The sequence below is a fragment of the Phyllopteryx taeniolatus genome, chromosome 9 (assembly GCF_024500385.1).
Source record: "Phyllopteryx taeniolatus isolate TA_2022b chromosome 9, UOR_Ptae_1.2, whole genome shotgun sequence".
Lineage (NCBI taxonomy): Eukaryota > Metazoa > Chordata > Actinopteri > Syngnathiformes > Syngnathidae > Phyllopteryx > Phyllopteryx taeniolatus.
Window position 1 is genome coordinate 31326135 of NC_084510.1, and position 20999 is coordinate 31347133.

At 46.8% G+C, this 20999-nt stretch overlaps 1 protein-coding gene across 15 annotated transcripts in view; it reads right to left on the reverse strand.

Annotated features, from left to right (window-relative positions):
* The window catches only part of ptprt (protein tyrosine phosphatase receptor type T), a 120926-nt gene that overhangs the window by 88673 nt on the left and 11254 nt on the right, over positions 1-20999 (reverse strand). For 14 of the 15 annotated variants that reach the window (XM_061784113.1, XM_061784124.1, XM_061784121.1 and 11 more), the window contains exons 2-7: positions 18489-18587; positions 9090-9259; positions 8899-9009; positions 7434-7515; positions 6545-6660; positions 3943-4117 (exon numbers count right to left, since the gene is read on the reverse strand). In XM_061784113.1, coding sequence (XP_061640097.1) covers positions 3943-4117; positions 6545-6660; positions 7434-7515; positions 8899-9009; positions 9090-9259; positions 18489-18587 — 753 coding nt within the window. The remainder of the gene's footprint in view (positions 1-3942; positions 4118-6544; positions 6661-7433; positions 7516-8898; positions 9010-9089; positions 9260-18488; positions 18588-20999) is intronic. The other variant, XM_061784112.1, reaches the window with a different exon arrangement.

Below are 20999 nucleotides of genomic sequence, written 5' to 3' on the forward strand. Positions count from 1 at the left end.
ACTGACAAATATTTTTCTCGTTGTAAGTGTTGAGGGACCAAAAAAGAAGTTATTTTATTCATTGAATTGTGTTTATTAATCGGTGAACGGAATTTTATTCTGTGCGCGCGCGTGTTAAAATGCAGCATAATAGTGTTAAGTGCGATTTTTTTAATGAAATGTGTTTTGGAAACAGATGAGTTGCGTCTTCCTTCTTGTCAATGGGGAACAATTGGACTTGCGTAGAAATCTCAAAAGCAAACACATTTTTTTTTACGGAGCAGCAGAAAGCCTGCAAGCGCGCTTGATTGACAGCCGCTGGCAAGCGGCGCAGGCTGCGCTGTATTCTCAAGTGCTCGAGTCAAACTCACCAAAGTCGCTCAAGTGTCAACACTGGCAGCGTGCGTGCGTGACTGAGCTTAACTCTCGTCTTTAAACCCTAATTTGAAACCCCGAGCCGGTCCCGAAACGCTTCCCTTTGTCCAAATTGAAAACGCGACTCGGCCTCGAAAGCTTCAAACCTCGTCCGAAAGCCCAGCTCGACAAAACCAAACTTCCGTTGCATCCATCCCCAGTCACGGCTTGAAACCTGACCCGGGCTCGAAACCCCACCACGTCTCCAAGTCCTAGTGCTGTTCTTCATCCTCATCTTGGTCTTCGTCAGCAGCTCATACCTGCTCATGCATTACTTATCTTCCGCCTCAGAAATTCTTTAAGAAGTGTTCCATCGCGCAGACACACAGCGTGTGATGCGCACGAAAGAAAACCAAAGGACTTCCGCGGAATACCGACGTCGCCGCTGACTTTCGAACTTCCCGAGCTGGAAAAAATTTTCACGTTGTCGTGTGAACCGCCATTTCCCATTTTTTTTCCATTTCATTTCTCACATTCTGGCTTGAAACCTTTCCGCTAATTCGAGATCCGGATTTCCCGACATTCCGCACAGCGTCCCAAAGCGAACGCTGATTAGCATTTACGCTGCGGCGCTCGAACCTCTTTAAGCAACAGAGTGAACGCTAACGATGCAGCGGCAACACGTAGACGGACAATATAGCGGTACTCGCCGTCATATAGTCTTTATCCTCTGCAGAGAAGGGCTAATATTAGCGCCGCACTGATGATAAGGCGGGAGAGGACGCAATAGAGACATTTTCTAAAATACCAATCCAACCATTCCAACTTTAAACTTATTCACGACACAAATTTTCACGTCCCCTAATTGCGACATTTTACAAGACAACATTCAACATTCACATCTGAGCAAGCTTCCCACATTCCTCACACTCGTTCAAATCAATCCAACTGACGATCTCGCTCAAATTCAGAATGATGTATTACACTGGCAGAATTCCCGCATCGTCACAGCAAAATGAGCAAATTCAGACATCTTTGACATCTTGACCTCTTCCATTTGAAAATTGGGCATACTTGGCAAATAAAGAGGATTCCGATTCCGATTCCGATTCCACGAAGTCCCACACTTTTCACACTGAAATTCCCAAACTCAGAGATAGTTTGCATCCGCCTTCCACAATTCAAACCATTCCAACTTCAACGTGTTCCGCCCACTCCAGACAACTGCTGATCACATTCCCACATTTTCCTCATAAGATTCCCAAAAGGAAGAGATATTGTTCACATTGACTTCCTCCCGAAGGCTCAACAATGCAATTCATTCGACAGCATTTGTTGTTGCTAAAGGTGGACACGTGGTGGCGCCGCCGTGCGGGCTTCCAATGGAGGACCGTGGGCGGACTGCGGAGGCCCCACCGCGAATGTCCACACGTTTATTGATCTTCATGATGTGGAAAAATATATAGAAGACGTGCAGTATGTGGGCAAAGCTACACACACACACACACACACGAAGACACACAACTGCGCTGGTTTTGATTGGCAGTCGTGCAGCTAAGCTCCACCCCACTGAGTCTTATCTCTGACGGACAGACCGTGCGCACGCGACAAAAGCGGGGCGACACGAGCTACACACAGTGATGCATCGACACAACGCTGGCAAAGATCGGAAAATGTCGCCTCCCCCCGCAGCACCGAACGCAGACCGAAAAGTCTCAAAAGGCCTCGCCCCGCAAGCAGCGGGGAAGGCGGACGTTGTGCTCCGAAGCGGACATGTCAACTTCCATTGCTTTGTTGTGCCTAACGGGAAGAAGAAAGGGAAAAAAAAGCCCCAAAGCCAGTTTGCGTTAGCAAAACGCAATTGCGTAGACATGTTCATTACGGGTAGACACAGGAAGGCAGCCATTTGCCCTCAACCCGAATGAGGAGAAGCGCCCGAGAAAAATGCATGCGTGGATGGATGTCTGCTCAAAAGAAGTCATGCTTCAAAAAGTCTCCATTTTGGGGTCCTTTTCCGATTTGGGTTAGGCTTTTGCAAAAACACAAAAAAGAAAAAGAGAAAGCGATCACGCTCCAGATATTAGCGAGGTTGGCACACGCAACTCCCATGTGCGCACACGCGCAGCCTCTTTGGCACGGTCACACCTGAGTGCACCAAACGCTAATTAACCCCGATTTCACTTAGCCACCCGGGAGGACGAACAATCACACGCACACGCGCGCGCGTGGAAGGGAAACGTGCACACAGCAAATTGAACGCACACGCAGGTGCACGGTGCCTCAAAAAAAAAAAAAATACACAAATGTAGCCAGAGGGATGATAACAGTGGAGCCAGATTTAGCAACATGTGTGCGCACACACACATTTACAAATACACAAAAGGCTTTAATGGTGTGTGTGTGCGTGTGTGTGTGTGCGCATCATGGACTATTTCCCCTGGCATGATGCATGGCGTACAACACCTGAGCTTCACGTGCACACACGCGCAGTGCATGAGTGGGTATCGTGCTAACAGATGGTAATGACAGTTTGGGTCCCTGAACTCATCGGAACGTGACTCGCTTGCGGGTACGCGCACGCACACGCAGACGCACACACACGCGCGCTCCAGCTTGCCTGCAAATTCCAACATGCTTTGTGAGCAATAAAGGGTTAAAGTCATCATTCCTGGCAAATATGCGCGGAGAGGGAACACAATTGATTTTCAATCGACGGGCGCCGCCGTGCCCCGCCCACACCCGACGGCCAAAGCGCAAATGCGTCACGATTTGCCGTTGTCCGTCTTGTTGCTTTCCTCGAGACTTCTTTGCGGGTCTACTCACGATAGACATCCATCCATCCATTTTCCGTGGCGGGCGGGCTCCGGGTGAGAGGCGGGGTACGCCCTGAACCGGTCGCCGGCCAATCGCGGGGCACATCGAGGCAAACAACCGTTCGCACCTACGGACAATTTAGAGTCTTCGATCGAACTCGCGTGCGTGGTTTTTGGGATGTGGGAGGAAAGCGGAGTACCCGGAGAAAAGCCACGCGGGCACGGGGAGAACATGCAGACTCCACGCAGGCGGGGGCACGCGATGTCATTACGGCCGACAGCGAGCGATCGCCGCGCCGGCGTAATTGTATCAGCGAGCGAGCTCCGCGCCGCCGCGTCGATAAGTCGCTCGGCAGGACGCTTCCTGTCGGAGGGATTCGCTTCCCCTTTTATTGAGCGGCGAGCACGGATGACATTTGAGGCTTTCCTATTGGACTACCGGATGTCTGCGTGCGTTGAAGGGAACTTACGATGGTAAACCGGTGACTGTTTGGCGTGTTGAACACGTGTGGAGTGCCCGCCCACCCGTCAGCTGCAAAATCAAACAACTGAGTCCATCTTTTCTTGTCTACTTTGTAAAACGTGTCCGCTTCGGGGTGCAAAAGGTCAAGGTGGGGATCAAACAAGTCCTGGCCAAAAGGTACACCGTACACAATTCGATCCTGAGATGAGATCGCGGGCAACGAGAAAACGGAGACCGCGGAGGAGGATGAGGGTCCCGCGTATCCGAGGCCGATTTCATCCCGAGACGAGATCGAGCGCAACGAGAAACGGCTCACCGCGGACCCGGTCTTACCTTTGACGATGAGGTCGGCGTAGTTGGACACGCCGGAGCCGCCGTCGGTGCGGATGACGCAGCGGTAGCGGCTGGTGCTGCGCTGCGACGTGTCGCCCACGCTGACGGTGGACGAGAAGCGCCGGTGGTTGACCACCCGCGTCACCATCGGCGCCGTGTCCCGCCCGTTCCGCTGCTGAGCAAACGCACACGTTAGCCACGTTAGCTTCTTTTTCAGGGTTATGCGTTGTCACCGTGCTTCCTTTGCAGGCTTTTTTGAACCGCGTGCTGACGTCACCCTTTGTCACTTCTTTCCCAGACTTTTTGGTATGCGGACATCACACGCGGCTCTCACGCTGTGTGCCACAATCGCTCGCTGCTTCTTTTTCAGGCTTTTCGTAGCGCACCGATCTCGCACTTTTCCTCACTCTGTGCTTCTTTTTCAGACGTTGGCACAACACGTGGCTATCCCGCATTGCGTCACAATCACTCGGTGCTTCTTTTTCGAAAAGAAGATAACATGCCAGTGTTTAGACACGCTGTACAGAAACAGAAACAAATGTTCCAGCCCCAATGAAGCTGAAATCTACAAATTGTTTGTATGAGTCTTCTTCGGTTTTTCTAGCCCTAGGGGGCGCCCTCCCGCCTCCATTGCAGACATCATTAGCGGTGCACTTTGCACGCGAGCTTTTAATCAGCTCCGCGCTACAGCTGGGGTCTCCGAGGCGGCACGCCGCGTGAAATCTTTCTGCAATTAGCAGAAAATGAATCGCGCTGCGCTTTTGCCGCTCGGCTCCGGCCCGACGCGGATGCCCGTCCGTACATGCCGTGTGATAACGCCGCAATATTCTCCATCGCCATGACGACGACGACGACGGCGATGATGATGATGATGCTGGTTTGGAATTATCAGTGAAACAACATAAAGGGTCTTTACTGCTTGTTTTTGTTTTTTTCAATCAATTGACAGTATTTCCCTTCTGTTTGACTCTATTGCTTGTACGTCAATACTTATTTACTCGTTTTACTGTACTTCTTTACTGCACTATTTGACTTCTTTACACGACTGCTTTACTCCTTTATTTCAATTCTTCTTTACTGTATTCCTGCTTCACTTTACCAATGTAAGTATTTACCGTAATTTCTCGTGTATAATACGCAGCCCCGAGGTTGCCCTCAAAATTCTGGAAAACCCTTCTACCTATGTATAATGCATTTTTACAATGCATGATTTTGCTTGTACCCATATGATCCAAACATGAAGTATTATCTGTATTTTGTTTTTCAAATAATTATGATGAAGTTAAGCGCTTTATTTGAACACGTAATACTTTTATTTACCTGCTCTTATTTTGAAATTCACAGCTCCAGTTTGATTTAGTAAATGAGAAAACACACAATTGTGCTCACCCAGGCAGAATTTGCAAGATGGGTTCCGTTCTTTAGCGGGAACATGAAGGAGCGTTTGATTTTAATGGGATTCAAACTCAACGGTCGAGCATTTCAGAAAAGCATTATCATGAAACAAAACATAACCATAAAGAAATTCCTTATCAATAATAGAGAGGGTTTTAAAAGGACAAAATGCACGTTAAATAATGAAATGAATATGGTGTCTCTACTTGTCGCGCCGTCCTGGAAGCTAACTCCAACTCCCGCGACAAACGAGGGTTCACTGTACGGCCTTCTTTAGTTCTTTATTTGCATTCTTCTTGGCTGTGTGACTGTTTGACTTCACTGTTCTTTAATTTGTCCATTACAGGTTGAACTTTTTTTTTTTTTTTTTTTACCTTTTTATAACTTTCCCTTTCTACTTCTTTCCCTCGTGACTTCCAATTCTTCTTGGCTGTATGACTGTTTGACTTCACTGTTCTTTAATTTGTCCATTACAGGTTTGACTTTTTTTTTTTTTTTTTTTTTACCTTTTTATAACTTTCCCTTTCTACTTCTTTCCCTCGTGACTTCCAATTCTTCTTGACTGTATTACTCCGTAACTTTACCGGTGCAACTACTTGTTACTTGTTACGACGACGTTGCCTCATTACTGCTTTCATACTTGATGCCTCGCTTCTTTCCATTTTATTCCGTTCCTACTTTCCCTTTTTCATGCGCAGCTTTACCGCTTTCATTTGTTCTTCTTTCCTTCTTCGCTGCCCGACTCCTTGACTATTTAAATTCTTTCCTGCTTGGTCACCACGTTCACGTTTTGCGTGGGTTCTTCACAGTACTCCTTTTGCTCCCTTTTTTATTTCGATTCTTCTCGACTGCTATTGACTTCATTTCTTTACTTTGTGGTCATTGACAGGCGTACTTCTTTTTCATTTCTTTTTGACTTTACTTTACTGCTTGAGTTACTTCTTATTTGACGCTTTGCTTCTTTACACTCCATTTTATTGCTTTACTGATTTATTATCTTTAACGTACAGCGTTAATATGTTCGTCTTGACTTTTGACTTCTTCGCCGCTGTTCTTTTTTTTTTTTTTTTAACTGTTAAATGCGTGGCGCATCGGTCAGTATTGTGACTTTACGGTGACGTATGAAAGTCGACTTTGTCAAACAATAACGCACACGTTCCGACCCACGCTGGCGCAGCGTTGCCAAACGTAATTGGGCCGTACGGACCTGCAGCCAGAGTTTGTCGCGCTGAGACCACTTGCCGCCCGCCGTGCACTGGAAGGACGCGTTCTGACCCACGTTGACCTCCACGTTCTGAAGGCGCAGGAAGTGCGGCGCTTTTCCTGGAACGGCAAATGCAAATACGCAGAATGACACGAAACAGGATGTGCATATTACCGTAGCCGCCCCGCGCGTTGAACGACCGGTTGGCGGTCGCGCAATGTCTGAGCTTGGCGCAGGGCGCATGATTGCGGGTCTCGGCGCATGGCACAGGGCGCCATTGGGTCCAGGACCGCCACTCTCCGTCCATTGAAATGATTGGAAAAGTGGAACGTTTGCGCTAACTACGGTAATTAATTAACGCTACATTAGAAGTGTACGGATATTACAAATATGCTACAATTGATGAAATATTCATCAATGGAATGTGAATTTGCGACAATAAATATCATGTCGATGCAAAATTTGAGTACATCCGCTACAGTACAGATGTATAAATATTAAATATGATGTCCCTATTAGACATGTATAAACATTAAAAATGATATACATGTGCAACATTAGAGGTGTTCACATCAAATACGATCACATATGGTTCATTAGAAGTGTACAAATCATAAATAGGATCTACGTGACGGAAGATTAGCTGTATATAAATATTAAATGGGATCAAATGATGCCACATGAGAGGCGTATACGACGGGAATTAGAGGAGGGTGCATGAATTAGGATGAACATATGGATGGCGGTGTGGAGCTATTAACGATCAGATGACAATGAACTTGTCGGATTGGAGCGATGAAGACGCCGAGGTAGGCCTTCTTCATGTCTCTGTGCGTGTGCGTGGGAACGGAGGACGCTGGGCGGGGCATTATGACACGCCCAGCGCACTTACGGCAGGGATGAGCCAGAACTCGAACGTCGTCGACGGCGATGACGCCCGGGTGGCCCTGGACTGAAACGGCTTCAAATATGACCTGGGGAGGAAGAGAGGGGGATGAGGGTGAAGGCGAGAGAGAGAGAGAGAGAACGGGGGAGAAGAAGAAGCAGTGCAAGACACACAGCGGATGAGATGGCTCCCCTTCATTCTCATTTTTGACCTCAGTGACGCTTGGAAGGATTGTGATTCCTCGCTTTTTGGACGCCCCACTTCAAGATTTCGAGTTTTGGACAAAAGTGCAGCTTGCGCCACGAAAGCGCTCTCCTCCGTCTCTGTACGATCGGAATCACGCTAACGACGTGCAACGACAAATTCCTACATATTCGCTCCGAAGTCGCGGAAAAAAGAACTGAATTGATTTTGCTGTCTGCCATTGTGTGATTGCAAAATGGCCGCCACGTCGCAGATCCCTCTCTCTCTCCGGTGGAATTTATTTCTTGATTTCGTGAATCGTTTTTTCCCTCCGAAACAATTCTTAGCTTTTGACGGACGCCAACTTTCAATCAATGAAATATTCCGATCAGGCAAATGAATCGATCTTCGAGCTGAAATTCAGTTCTTGATCCAACGATATGAAAACGTTGTCATTTTTCATTTGCTCGCCGGTCTCCTGACTCCTCTTCATCTTCCTCCTCCTCCTCCTCATTTGTCTTCTTTTCGTGTTTCACCATTCCCATCTTCATCCTCATTTGTCCTCTTCCTCGTCACGGCCCTCCTCTTCCTTTTCGCGCCGTTCCTCACGCTTGACGTGCGTTTTAACATTCAGCGGCCGGGCCGCGCGCCACTGACCCGCCCGCCCGCCTGCACTTGTCAGTGTTGTGACCGCTCGGCGTGAATACCAACAACTTGTGGGGGATTTCACAATCCAACCTGGAAAGTTCCGTGCGTTTCTGTGCACATTGCGTTGCAGTTTTTCCCCTCCATTGGTTTGGCTGACATTCTCAAAACAACACGGACAAATCTCCAAAGGACCTCTCGCAAATGCTCCCAACAGAAATGCCCCTTTTCCTTCTTTTCATCAAATGTTGACCGTCGCAGTCATTTCACGTCTCGGTCCGTCTTTGGAAATGAAGACGTGCGTTCGTTCGTTCGTTTCGTTTCGAGCGCTTCGCGATGGTCAGCGTCGTTTCATTGTCGCCGCCGTCGCTTCGCCGTCCACAGCATCCATTTATTTCTCCGTATACGGCTGGAGAGCGTCCGTCTCCGCACTCGGTCAATTTCCCGTTTTGGTGAACAAAGTCAGTTGTTGATCGAGTGGGTCTTGATGTTCTGCCCGATTATCGACCCAATCAAATGGCTCGGTCTCCCGACGATGCAACGTGACACGAACCTTATTTGGGTTTGTTTTTTTTTCCCCCTTTTGGAGATGCCAGCAATGCAATATACATACCCTCAATGCACATATGCGGATATTATTGACCTGATAGGAGTTGGGCCAGAAGGTGGAGACGGCCAGCTCGGCCTTGAGCCAGCCGTCCGTCACGGTGTCGCTCACGTTCCACACCGGGTTGCTCTGAGCGCCGCCGTTCACCTGAGCAAAAAGTTCACAACGCCACACGTTGACTCGACGTCCGCCGCTAGGTCAGCTTGCGTCGCGCGCACGCCACCGACCTTGATGTAGACGTTGAGGGCGCCCGGGCCGGCGCCGTCCGGCCCCGTTACGGAGTAGAGGAAGTCGATGCAGTGGGTGTCGTTTTCCTTGAGTTTGGGCATGCAGAGGTGCGCGCGCTGACCTGACGCCCGGCCCGACGCGTTCACCGCCATCATGCCGCCTGCGTGACCTAACGCACATGCGCAAAAACAAATTGGAAGAGAAGAAATGACGCCACAACAACAACAACAACAAGAAGAAGAAGAACAAGCGCAAGAGCGAGAGCGCACACGTTGCGCCTTCAAACACATTCTGCGACTTTTGCTTTTGTTAGCAACAAGACTGATTTTGCTACTTTATATAATCTGTAGCACATTGCTGATTTACGGATGTACTCTTGATTATCGCTTTACAGTTTTACCTCTTAACTCGTATGAACACGTCACTGTTTTCGTCATGAACTAATTGATGGCTTTATTTCTTGGCAACTTTCTTCCTTCATTTGTGTCCATATTTTATCGCTTACTGCTTTAGCGCTTTACGGTGATTATTTATGACTTTAGTTATTGACTACTTGATCGCTTGACGCTCGACTCATTTGATCCTTCACAGCTTGACGACACTTCCCTTTTTTACGTTAAATTGCTCCTACTTTACTGCTTTCACTTACAGCGTCACCTCTTTCTTCTTTTCATTACTTTTCTGTTTTAGTTATTTATTAGTGTACTGCTCTATTTGACATAATGGAATGTATTAGTGTGTTGACACTTGACAGTTTGACTTCTTTCGCACGGATTTCCGACTCTGCGCGTTTACACGTGTACCTATTCCCGGCCTTACAGAAAAGCAACTGCCCTTCTTTGGTACTTTGGTGCGTCACTCACTGACTACTTTATTGTGCGTGTGTTTAATGTGCCCCTCGACTCCTTTGCTCCGCTACCGCAGCGCTCGATGTTCTTTCTTGATGCGATTTGATTTCCGTCTTTCTTCCCTCCTTACTGTTTGCCGCACTGTTGTTTTCCCGGCCGCCTGTTCTCGCGCTTTGCTGCCGCTTGTGTGCGCGTCTCCTGATTGGAAGTATACGCTGTTAATATACAAAATACAATACAGTAAATATATACCGTATGACATAAAGGAGCAAATGTGATTCTTTGCATTAGAATGTGAACATGACGCATGGATCATCAGGTTTTTTTTGTCTCGGATCAGAACACATTGGAGATTGTCACGGTCACTGCGGTGTGCGAGTGCGTGCGGTAATAATGTATGTGTATTGCCCCTCCCCGAGGGCCGGCAGCCGCCACATAAAAAAACCTTCTGCCCGTCGAGTGTGTTTGAAGGTGTTTTACGACACGGGTCCCCTCTCTGGAACACCGCCACGGGCCGGCGCCAGATTTACACGCTACGCCAGACGCGGCACATCCTCAATCACTAAGGTGTGTGTGCACGTCTGCGCGCTTGGGTGTGTGTGTGAGCGAGAGAAGATAAAAACGGATTCAAGAATTAAAGCCATTGGAATGAAAGACACACAAACAATCAAAATATATTACAGTGGAAAATGAAAAGGTTTCTACAACAAATAAAACTCCGAATAAATACAAATACACAAAACAAAAAGAAAAAGAGAAAATACCAATAGCATGTAATATATGTGAATAAAAAGAAACAAAATTAAAAGAAAATGGACGTACAACAAACTGAAATACAGAGCATACAATACATCAATCAATAAATACATCAATTTTAAAAAGATTGATAAAAAACAAAACAAAGCAATAAATAAAGTAAACAAAAAACAAATAGACCAAAGAAATTAAGAAATAAAGAAACAAGTTCACAAAAATACAAATGGAAAATATATATGTACCAAGGAAAAATAGATAAAATTACACCCAAAAAAAAGAATAAAACTATAAAAGACCAAATGTAAATTAAAAAACAAATAAACAAACAATATATAAAAAAATGAAAAGAATACCAATAAACAATAACAAATATAGAAATTAAAGAAATGTCCAAATAAAAAGTCACAAAAAGCTAATGTGATGCTATTAATTGGCTTTGAATTTGTACTTTGAGTTTCACGTTTGAGGTCAACGGCACGAAAAAACAAATCAAATGGGCCAAAAACAACGGTTCCTCAGCGCCGCTTTAATGAGCCGTGCGAGAGGTCAACGAGCGTTGTTGTTGTTGTTGTTGTTGTTGTTGCGACATTTTCCCTTTCCAAAGGCCCGCAGGCAGCACGTGCTGACTTTGAGCCACGACGACCTGGAGGCAAAAAGTCATCCGTCCCGTCCTGGAGGTTCGCCGCCTTTTAACCCACAACGGCAGCAACGCGTATTCTTTCTACACGTTTGGATTTTTCACTCACCCATACGCACGCACGCACACACACACACACACACACGTTTTATGTATATGTTTCTATTTTGTTCATTTCTCCAAAGCGTTCTCCGTCAATTGACCGTCTGTTGCCGCACTCGAGCGGCTCCGACTACCGGTGACAAATTCTTTGTGTGTTTTTTGGACATACTTGGCAAATAAAGATGATTCTGATTCTGATTCTAAATCGGATTCTGATTCGAATTCTGATTTGCTCATTTTTTTTTCTGGATGAATTTGATTTGTTTGTATTTGTTACTTTTTTTTCCATTCTTTCTTCCCACACCCACATGCATGTTTTAGTTGTATTTCGGTGTATTTTTCAAAGTTTTGTTGACTAATTTATTTTGGAGCTTTTTTTCTTATCATCATACATCATACACACCCGCATGCTTATGCTTGATTATTATTATTTCTGTCTATCCATTTGTTTAGCTCACACACACACACACTCCCTAAAGGCCCGATCGTTCATTTTCATGTGGTCAGACTTCAGGACGCACACGCGATTGCTGTTGGAAATTTGGGTTTCAAGCCGAAGTAGGGTTGCGAGGCTGGGTTAGTATTCCAAATGACGGTTTGGAGCCAGGCTGAGTGTTTCAATTTCGGGTTTCAAATTTAGGTAAGGCTTTCAAGTCCGGATTAGGGTTTTAAACCAGGGTGAGGTTGACAAATGAGTGCTTCAAACCAACGTTGGGGCTTTAAATTCAGGTTTGAAGCCATGCATTCATTTTTCAAACCTTGCCATTTCAAAATGGCAGCCTTCCTTTCTCATGACTTCAAGCTATTAACATTTCAAAAGAGAAAAAAGACTCAATGTGTGTGTGTGTGTGTGTGTGCATGCTTCCTGCTTAGGGTACAAAAAAATCAACATATTTGATTTATTTTCATATTTTTTGCGTAATGTTCATTCTTGTCATGCACTTTAAATGAAAACGAAAACACTTCAAAGGCAACAATAATCTTAAAGAAACTTAGAAAATAGATTTAATCTTCATCTTTGTGTGCGACTTTTATTTTAAATGATTTATGAACACACACTCACTCACACGCATGTAAATATTTACATACAGATACACACTTATGTATATGTGTGGGTTCACGAGTGTTTTCCCTGAGGCAGCGATTCTGGGAGTTATTGCCTTTTCGATGCCTCGCCGCCTTTCAACACTTTTCGATGCCTCGCCGCATTTCAACACTTTTCGATGCTTCGCCGCATTTCAACGCTTTTCGATGCCTCGCCGCCTTTCAACACTTTTTGATGCCTCGCCGCATTTCAACACTTTTCGATGCCTCACCGCATTTCAACACTTTTCGATGCCTCGCCGCCTTTCAACACTTTTCGATGCCTCGCCGCATTTCAACACTTTTCGATGCCTCGCCGCATTTCAACACTTTTCGATGCTTCGCCGCCTTTCAACACTTTTCAATGCCTCGCCGCATTTCAACACTTTTCGATGCTTCGCCGCATTTCAACGCTTTTCGATGCCTCGCCGCATTTCAACGCTTTTCGATGCCTCGCCGCCTTTCAACACTTTTCGATGCCTCGCCGCATTTCAACACTTTTCGATGCCTCGCCGCATTTCAACACTTTTCGATGCTTCGCCGCCTTTCAACACTTTTCAATGCCTCGCCGCATTTCAACACTTTTCGATGCTTCGCCGCATTTCAACGCTTTTCGATGCCTCGCCGCCTTTCAACACTTTTCGATGCTTCGCCGCATTTCAACACTTTTCGATGCCTCACCGCCTTGCAACACTTTTCGATGCCTCGCCACATTTCAACACTTTTCGATGCTTCGCCGCACTTCAACACTTTTCGATGCCTCGCCGCATTTCAACACTTTTCGATGCCTCGCCGCATTTCAACACTTTTCTTTGCCTCGCCGCACTTCAACACTTTTCGATGCCTCGCCGCATTTCAACACTTTTCGATGCCTCGCCGCATTTCAACACTTTTCTTTGCCTCGCCGCACTTCAACACTTTTCGATGCCTCGCCGCATTTCAACACTTTTCGATGCCTCGCCGCATTTCAACACTTTTCTTTGCCTCGCCGCACTTCAACACTTTTCGATGCCTCGCTGCATTTCAACACTTTTCGATGCTTCGCCGCATTTCAACACTTTTCGATGCCTCACCGCCTTGCAACACTTTTCGATGCCTCGCCGCACAAAGTAACTGACAGTGATGATGATGATGATAATAATGATGAAGATTGATATCAATGAAAACATATTTAGAGCCCAAGAAGCAGGGAGTGCAAAGGCTTTCTTGTAATTGCTGTACCCTATTTATGATCGTTATTGCTACGACGAATAAATGCCCTTTTGAGGGTCTCAACGTGCCTGGAGACTCAGTTGCCTGAATCCTGCTGTAAGTTTTTGTATTTTGGGGGGACTCAACATGACCCCCCCCCAACAGTCACTCAGTGGCACCGCCTGGACAAAAAATTTGCCCATGACAGCAGTTGAATCAATTGACATGAAATTGGATGGACATGTCAATTATAACAGAACGTATGAAAAAGTCTCAAGGACCCACGTCTGAATATGAAAAAGAAATCAGCCGTTTTGGTTTGAAGCAACCAATTTGCACTCAGTCCCGCCCCCTGGAATTTCAGAGAAAGAAGCCATTTCAGCCGTCAATATGAAATTGGATGGAAATGTCTATCATAACAAGACAGCCAAAAAAAGTTGCAAAGACCCATGCACGGAATTGAACACGAAGACCGCCATTGTGGTTTGAGGCCGCCATTTCACGCTAAGACTGGCATCTCCTATAAAGTTTGTAAAAAAAATAATCACCTCCGACACCAGTTTCAGCGATCAATGTGAAATTGGGAGGACGTCAATCGCAACAAGACGTATGAAAACGTCTCAAGGACCCATGCCTCAAAGGGAACAGGAAGTCCGCCATTTTGGTTTGAAGCCGCCATTTGGAGCCAATTTCAACATCCGTCGTACAGAGCAGACGCGGGCTGAACAACGAGCCACCTGCTGCTTCACCCAAACACATCAAACAAATGAAAAAAAAGATATATATTTATATACTTCCAATCGCTGTGACTCTTTGAAGGAACCAGGTCAAACTTGGCAAAGTTTAGCAGCATTTTTACATTCCTTCTAACTTGAGCGTCAAAAATGAGCGAGTGAGCGACACCTTCTTCTTCTTTTTTGTCTTCTCCGTTTTCCTGACGTTCTCCTTCTTCTTCTTTTTCTGAGATGTAAAACGCGTCTTTAAAACCCGCAGGAATCGGCGGCGGCGGCGGCGGGCAACGCAAGATTTTCACTTTGTGCTTCTTGCGCTTGTGATGGAAAGACGGCGCATGGATAATTTATGCGTTTCGGTGCCGGCTGTCAGCAGACGAGAGAAAAAAAAGAAAAAAACACCTTCAGCACCCTGACGCAACAAAATTCAACAATTTGCGTCCGAGATGACAACAACAAGAAAAGCGCTGCGACTGTCAAAAAAGAAGTGGAGCACTTGCGTCAGAAAAAAAAAACCAAAGAAAAAAAATGACAGAGAAACAGCAGAAAGGAAAGACGTCCATCGAAGACGACATCCTTTGGATCAACTTGCACTGACGGGATGCTAACGCTAAGAGGCTAACTGACAGGATGCTAAGGCTAAGCGCTAACTGAAAGAATGCTAATGCTAACAGCTAACTGACAAGATGCTGACGCTAACAGCTAACTGGTAGATGCTAATGCTAACAGCTTTCACTGACAGGATGTTAATGCTAAGTGACAGGATGTATCTCGGGTTCAGTGACGAGTAATTGCCTTTTTTGTTGAAAATGACGCGCGTTAAGGGCGTTGGCGTCAAAATTGTCTTTGATGTTTCACAAAGTTGACGACTTGATTGTTTTTGATGTTTATTTTTAGAACAGATTTTCTCAGGTTCCTTGAAAACTCAAAATTGTCTTTGTTTTTAAAACAAAAAAACAAAAAAAACACATGCACCATGGGCTTAGTGACGACTCCATTGTCTTGAACGTGTAAAAAGTAGCTCGGTTAAACAGAAAATCTTTTTGGATGTTACGGAAATAACATCCATTGATGACTGAATCGTCTCCGATGTTCATGAAAGCGCGTGTTGGGTCGCTAGCCTCCAATTTTCAATTTTCCAGGACGAGCGTCTCTTTCTTTTCGATTTTCCTGAAGACGGGAAAGGACTCGCGGGGAAGATCCCGGCCATCGCTAAGAAGGCAAAGCGGGCGGGCTCGGGGTCCGTTCGCGTCCACTCGGCGGAACGACGACCCGGGCCGCATCGTCATCTCGCCCGCTGACTGCAAAATGAAGGAGGAAGCCAAAAAAAAGGCGTCTTTGCCGGTGGCGACCGGCGAGTCGTTTTGCCGCGACGCGATTGGCTCGGCTCCGAGACGGGCAAATAAACAGCGCGAGTTATCCGGGGCCCGCGGGGAGCCGTTACTCCGGCGCGGCGCCGCCGCCTTTTATACGCTGCCTGCCTCTTAAAAACGCTCGTTTATTGCTGCGCCCTGCGATGGTCTGCTTTGCTCCTTTTTCTTTTTTTTTTTTTTACTCATTCTGTCTGAGAGCATTTCTCTCACACGCTCACAAATATATCGACAAGGTGAAACCGCTGTCGACAACTGGACAACAAATTGTTGACGAATCCAAATTTCCTTGAAGAAATGGATCCAAATCGTATCCTACCTTTTGTCGTCTTCGATGATCAACAAAAGTTTCAACTATAAACAGGCGCATTAGATAAGGTCCATAAGCTTACATTTATTATTAGTAGTCCGTCAACTGCTCTATATTTTCTTTGACATTGACATCATTGTTAATTTCATATTTGTTGATGTGACAACGAAATTGTCTTAGATGTTTATCCCAACAAAGAAATGTGTGTTGGGTTTGTTGACGACTCCGAATTGGTATCATGTTTCTAAACACGTGTGTGCTATCCGTGCGTATTTGAAAACATGACCGAAGACGTCGGGTCGGCGATTCCCAAACTTTATGGAGCCGAGGAACATTTTTGACATTGGGAAAATCTCACGGCGCACCGACAAACCCAAATGTCCCCAAAAAGCGGACACACTTTGTGCCATCTAATAGAAGAGCATTTATTTCTTCTGTCTGTCTTCATATGCCAGTGGCATAAATAGATGAACAAAGATACATTATTTGTTGTAAAAGCAACCATATTTGGACCAATCAAGTGAAATTCGCCAGAAGCGCTCTGGCGGCACTCCACTGCATTGATATTCATAAAACCTCGACCGTATCGGTTTGTTGAAGACTTTTGATGTTCCTAAAAACAAGGTTAACAGGTTCGGTTAATTGAAGACAATCTGCTGCATGTTAGCTTTGTAAATGAACGTTTGGAGAAAATTGACAACTTCCGTGTATCGAGCCCCCCTGAATACAATCGCGCGCGTCTCTCCAAACACTTTCGCGTGCGTTCCCTCAAAAGTTAGCAGAGGGCGGGTGAAGGTCGTTTCGCAGCGTCACGAAACGACTCGCCGGCTGCGCGAGTTCTGCTCGACGTTGACAGCTCGATCTGCCTGAGCGCCACTCCGGCGCAGAGCTCAAAGCGTTCGCCTGACAACTGCGCGCCGCCTCTCTCCCAGCGAGTGTTTTCCAAAGCCGCCGCCGCCGCCGCCGCCGCCCTTCCCCAAAGAAAGAAGGCGGCTGCCAGCGAGTCTCTGCACGCGCATTTCATTTCCTGTCAAAGGCGAGGTGCCGTTATGTTAAGTGCTTGCTGAAAGCTGACAAAGGGAAACGCCAATGTCTTGACAAAGAGCCACCCCGACGTGTCACCTGTGTTAAGAAGTACATTAGCTTCCCCAAGATCTACGGCAAACGGTGACATTTCGAAGCCGAAAAAGCATCTTTTTGTTCAATATGGCCACGCGGGAGCGTATTTTGACACTTGGAAACCTTGCATCGACACCGTCAATTTGAGGTGCGACTTGATGTAGTTTGTCACGATTTCGCTGAAGGTTTGTTGACATTTCAAGCAAAAAAAACGCATCTTTTTGTGTTCAACTTGTGAGCACGCGTTGACCAAATAACGGCAGATCTTGAAAGCTTGCATTAAGCTTGTTCATTTGAATTATGACTCGATGCGCTTTGTCACCATTCGATTTTTTTACGTTAAATTAGCAAAGGTAAATCAATTGGAGGTTGGTCTCATTTCAAGCAAAAAAAGCAAAACAACAAAATACAACAAAATATGTACAGTTCGAGAAAGCCCATCCATCCATTTTCCACCGCTTATCCTCGGTCGGGTCGCGGGGGCAGTAGCCTTAGCAGGGACGCCCAGACTCCCCCTCTCCCCAGCCACTTCATCCACCTCTTCCGGGGGGATCCCGAGGCGTTCCCGGGCCAGCCGAAGGACGTAGTCTCTCCGGCGTGTCCCGGGACGTCCCCGGGGTCTCCTCCCCGTGGGAAGTGCCCGGAACGCCTCATCGACAATCAGATGCCAGATATTAGTATTGATGTTTTGAAAGGGTTAGGTTTTCAAACAAATGTTAGGGTTTCAAGATCGTTTGAGGGTTTCAAAGTATATCTCAAAGCCAGATTAGGGTTACAAACAAGGGTTGGAGGTTCGTTCATGTTAGCTCTTAAACCGAGGTTAGGGTTAGGTTTCAAATTGGGGCTGTACACCTGCGTTAGGATTTCAAACAAGGGCTACTCTTTCAAATCTGTGTTTTTAAGATAGCGTTAGGGTTTCAAATTAAGGTTAGAAATCCATGTTGGGGTTTCAAATGAGAGAACACACATCCGACCAAATAAAAGGTTTCAGGTTAGAGTTTGAAGCCATGCGATTGGGATTTAAACAAGAGTTACTGTTTCAAATTTGGGTTTCAACACAGGATTAAGGTTTCAAATTCTGGTTTTAGGCCCGGGTTACAGTTTCAAATTAGGGCTTCAAGTTTATGAAAGGGCTTTAAATTGGGATCGGAAAGCTTAATTAGGGTTTGATAAAATGTCAAATAAGAGTTAGAAGCCACGCTTTCAAATTACGGTGGATATTTCAATGGGCAGTGATAGTTAGCGCCGTACCTGCGTGCGGGGCGCGGTCCTGCTCCCAGGTGAAGCCGCTGGTCCCCAGGGAGACGCTGTAGCCGCAGCTGCTGTACGAGTCCTCGAAGTCGCAGCCGCCTGAAACGCACCACAGGAAACGCGCGAGGTCAGAAAAAGCGGCACGGGGGCGCCTTCCGTGCCGACAAAACAGCAAGAAAGACGCAATTTTCTTGCGTCTTCATTCAAGTCAGAATCCTGACTCCAATTTCACGGGAGAGTTTGACAACAAGGCACAAGTTTCAGATGAGCAAAAGTGCAACATTCGGGTTTCCAATTTGGGTGTCAAAGCCCGTTGCAGACCGCGCGATGTAGTCGACCCAAACCGAGATCTTTGCGGACGCCTCGAACTCGACCGCTGAGCCTGCAAAAAGCGTTTGACGCTGCACCCGCCGTACAGATTGGACTTGATCACGTTTCTTCGAGCAGAAAAACTTTGACGGCATTTAGTCGGACATTTACGCATCGCAAACGTACAAACTTTGCTTTGTCATCCACGGCCACAATCCAAAGTTAGGGTTTCAAATGACGGCGAGTTAGCGATTCGTATCAAAGCCGAGGTTGCGCTTCCAAGTTGGACTTGCAGGCCTGCCTGAGCGTTTGAAAACCAGATTTGGGTTTCCGACAAGGATTTGAAGGCAAAGTTTCACATTTGGGTTTTGGATGAACAAATATGATTTGGACACATTTTGCGTGTTCGAATCCCCGGCCCCGCCCGTGTGGCGTTTGCATGTTCTCCCCGCGCCCGCGTGGCTTTTCTCCGGGCACTCCGCTTTCCTCCCGCATCCCAAAAACATGCGTGCGAGGTTGATTGAAGACTCTAAATTGCCCGTAGGTGCGAATGGTCGTTTGGCTATATGCGCCCTGCGATTGGCCGGTGAGCGGTTCAGGGTGCCTCTCCCCCCGGTTCTCGCCCGCAGTCGGCTGTTCCCGCGACTCTACTGCATATCAGCAGTTGAGAGGATGGACGGATGGATTTATTGGTATGAGTGCCATGAGGGTGACGTGCACCACGTGTTCGTTCCACACGGGGGCGCTGTGACGCGAAGCAGAAAAAGTGTCAACGCGATTATTCGGCTCCATTACGCTACTTTTGCTCCACATTTTCCACCACATTAGACTTCACTGCTCGCCCGGGGCGTTAAACGCTCGCATCCCCGCACTGCTTTACCCACCACACACACACACACACACACGACGCTAATTAGCCATATGCTCTGCCGCGTGGCGTTTAATTTGCAAAGAAGCCGTGCGTTTATTTGTGGAATCAATTAGCGCTCACGTCTTCTGTCGCTGGCAGCGTTCATCAAACGGCAGAAACACACGTACGCTGGCGAGACACTTAGCGGCGGTACGGTTTCTACGCCGTTGTTAGGGTTTCCGATTAGGGCTGCGAGTTACAATTCGCGTTCCGCGAATGGGTAAATGATTCCAATGTGGGTTTCAAATGGCAATTTTAAGCCTGGATTAGGCTTTCAAACAAGGGTAAATGGTTCCATTTCGGATTTGACATTACAGATTAGGGTTGCCAACCTAAATTTGGGTTTTAAATTAGGGACCCAAATAACGATTTCAAACAAGGGTCAGGCTTTCAAGCCAGGGTTAGGGTTTCAAACTTGGGTGTGGAATTAGTTTTTTTATGTACTATACCTACTGCACCATCAATACTAGTCGATTTACCTTGTGTGATAGCATTGAGCTAACAGATTTTTTAAATCCCAGTATGTGCTTTGGTTTTACACACATGTACAGGGGAACCTCAGGTTACGAATTTCATTTGTTCCGTGACCCCGTTCGCAAAGCGAGGTAATGTTTCCCATTGAAAGGAGCGAAGCCGAAAGGCGAAGCTCTCCGTTTAGCGGTCGGGCTACCTTCCCACCCTCACCTACGGTCACGAGCTGTGGGTCGTGACCCAAAGAACGAGATCCCGGATACGAGCGGCCGAAATGACTTTCCACCGCAGGGTGTCCGGGCTCTCTCTTAGAGAACGGCTGAGAAGCATCTGATTGTTGATGCCTCCCGGACGCCTCCCCGGTGAGGTGTTCCGGGCACGTCCCGCCGGGAGGAGACCCCGGGGACGACCCGGGACACGCCGGAGAGACTACGTCTTTCGGATGGATGGATGGATGGATAATATATATAAGTTTGATTTGGTCGGCTCGTCGTGGTTGAAGTCAGTTATTAGCTTGGCAAACATTTCAACTAACTTCTTCTCGCTTCGGACCGTCGGCAGCATTTCGGTCCCAAAATGAAAAAGACACGATGATGTCATCGCTGATGCTCTTTAGCCGCAACGCTCGCGTCAACACACACGTCCAGATGCTGCGTGTGTGTGTGTGCACGTGTGTGTCTGTCAGCATGTAGTGTGCATGTAGGGTGTGTGTGTGTGTGAAGGTGCCTGTGTTTACCTGGTTTGTGTGTGTTGTGTGCGTGTAAGTGCGAATGTGTTTGTTTTCTGTGTGGTTGCGTGTGCACTCGTGTGTGTACGTGTGT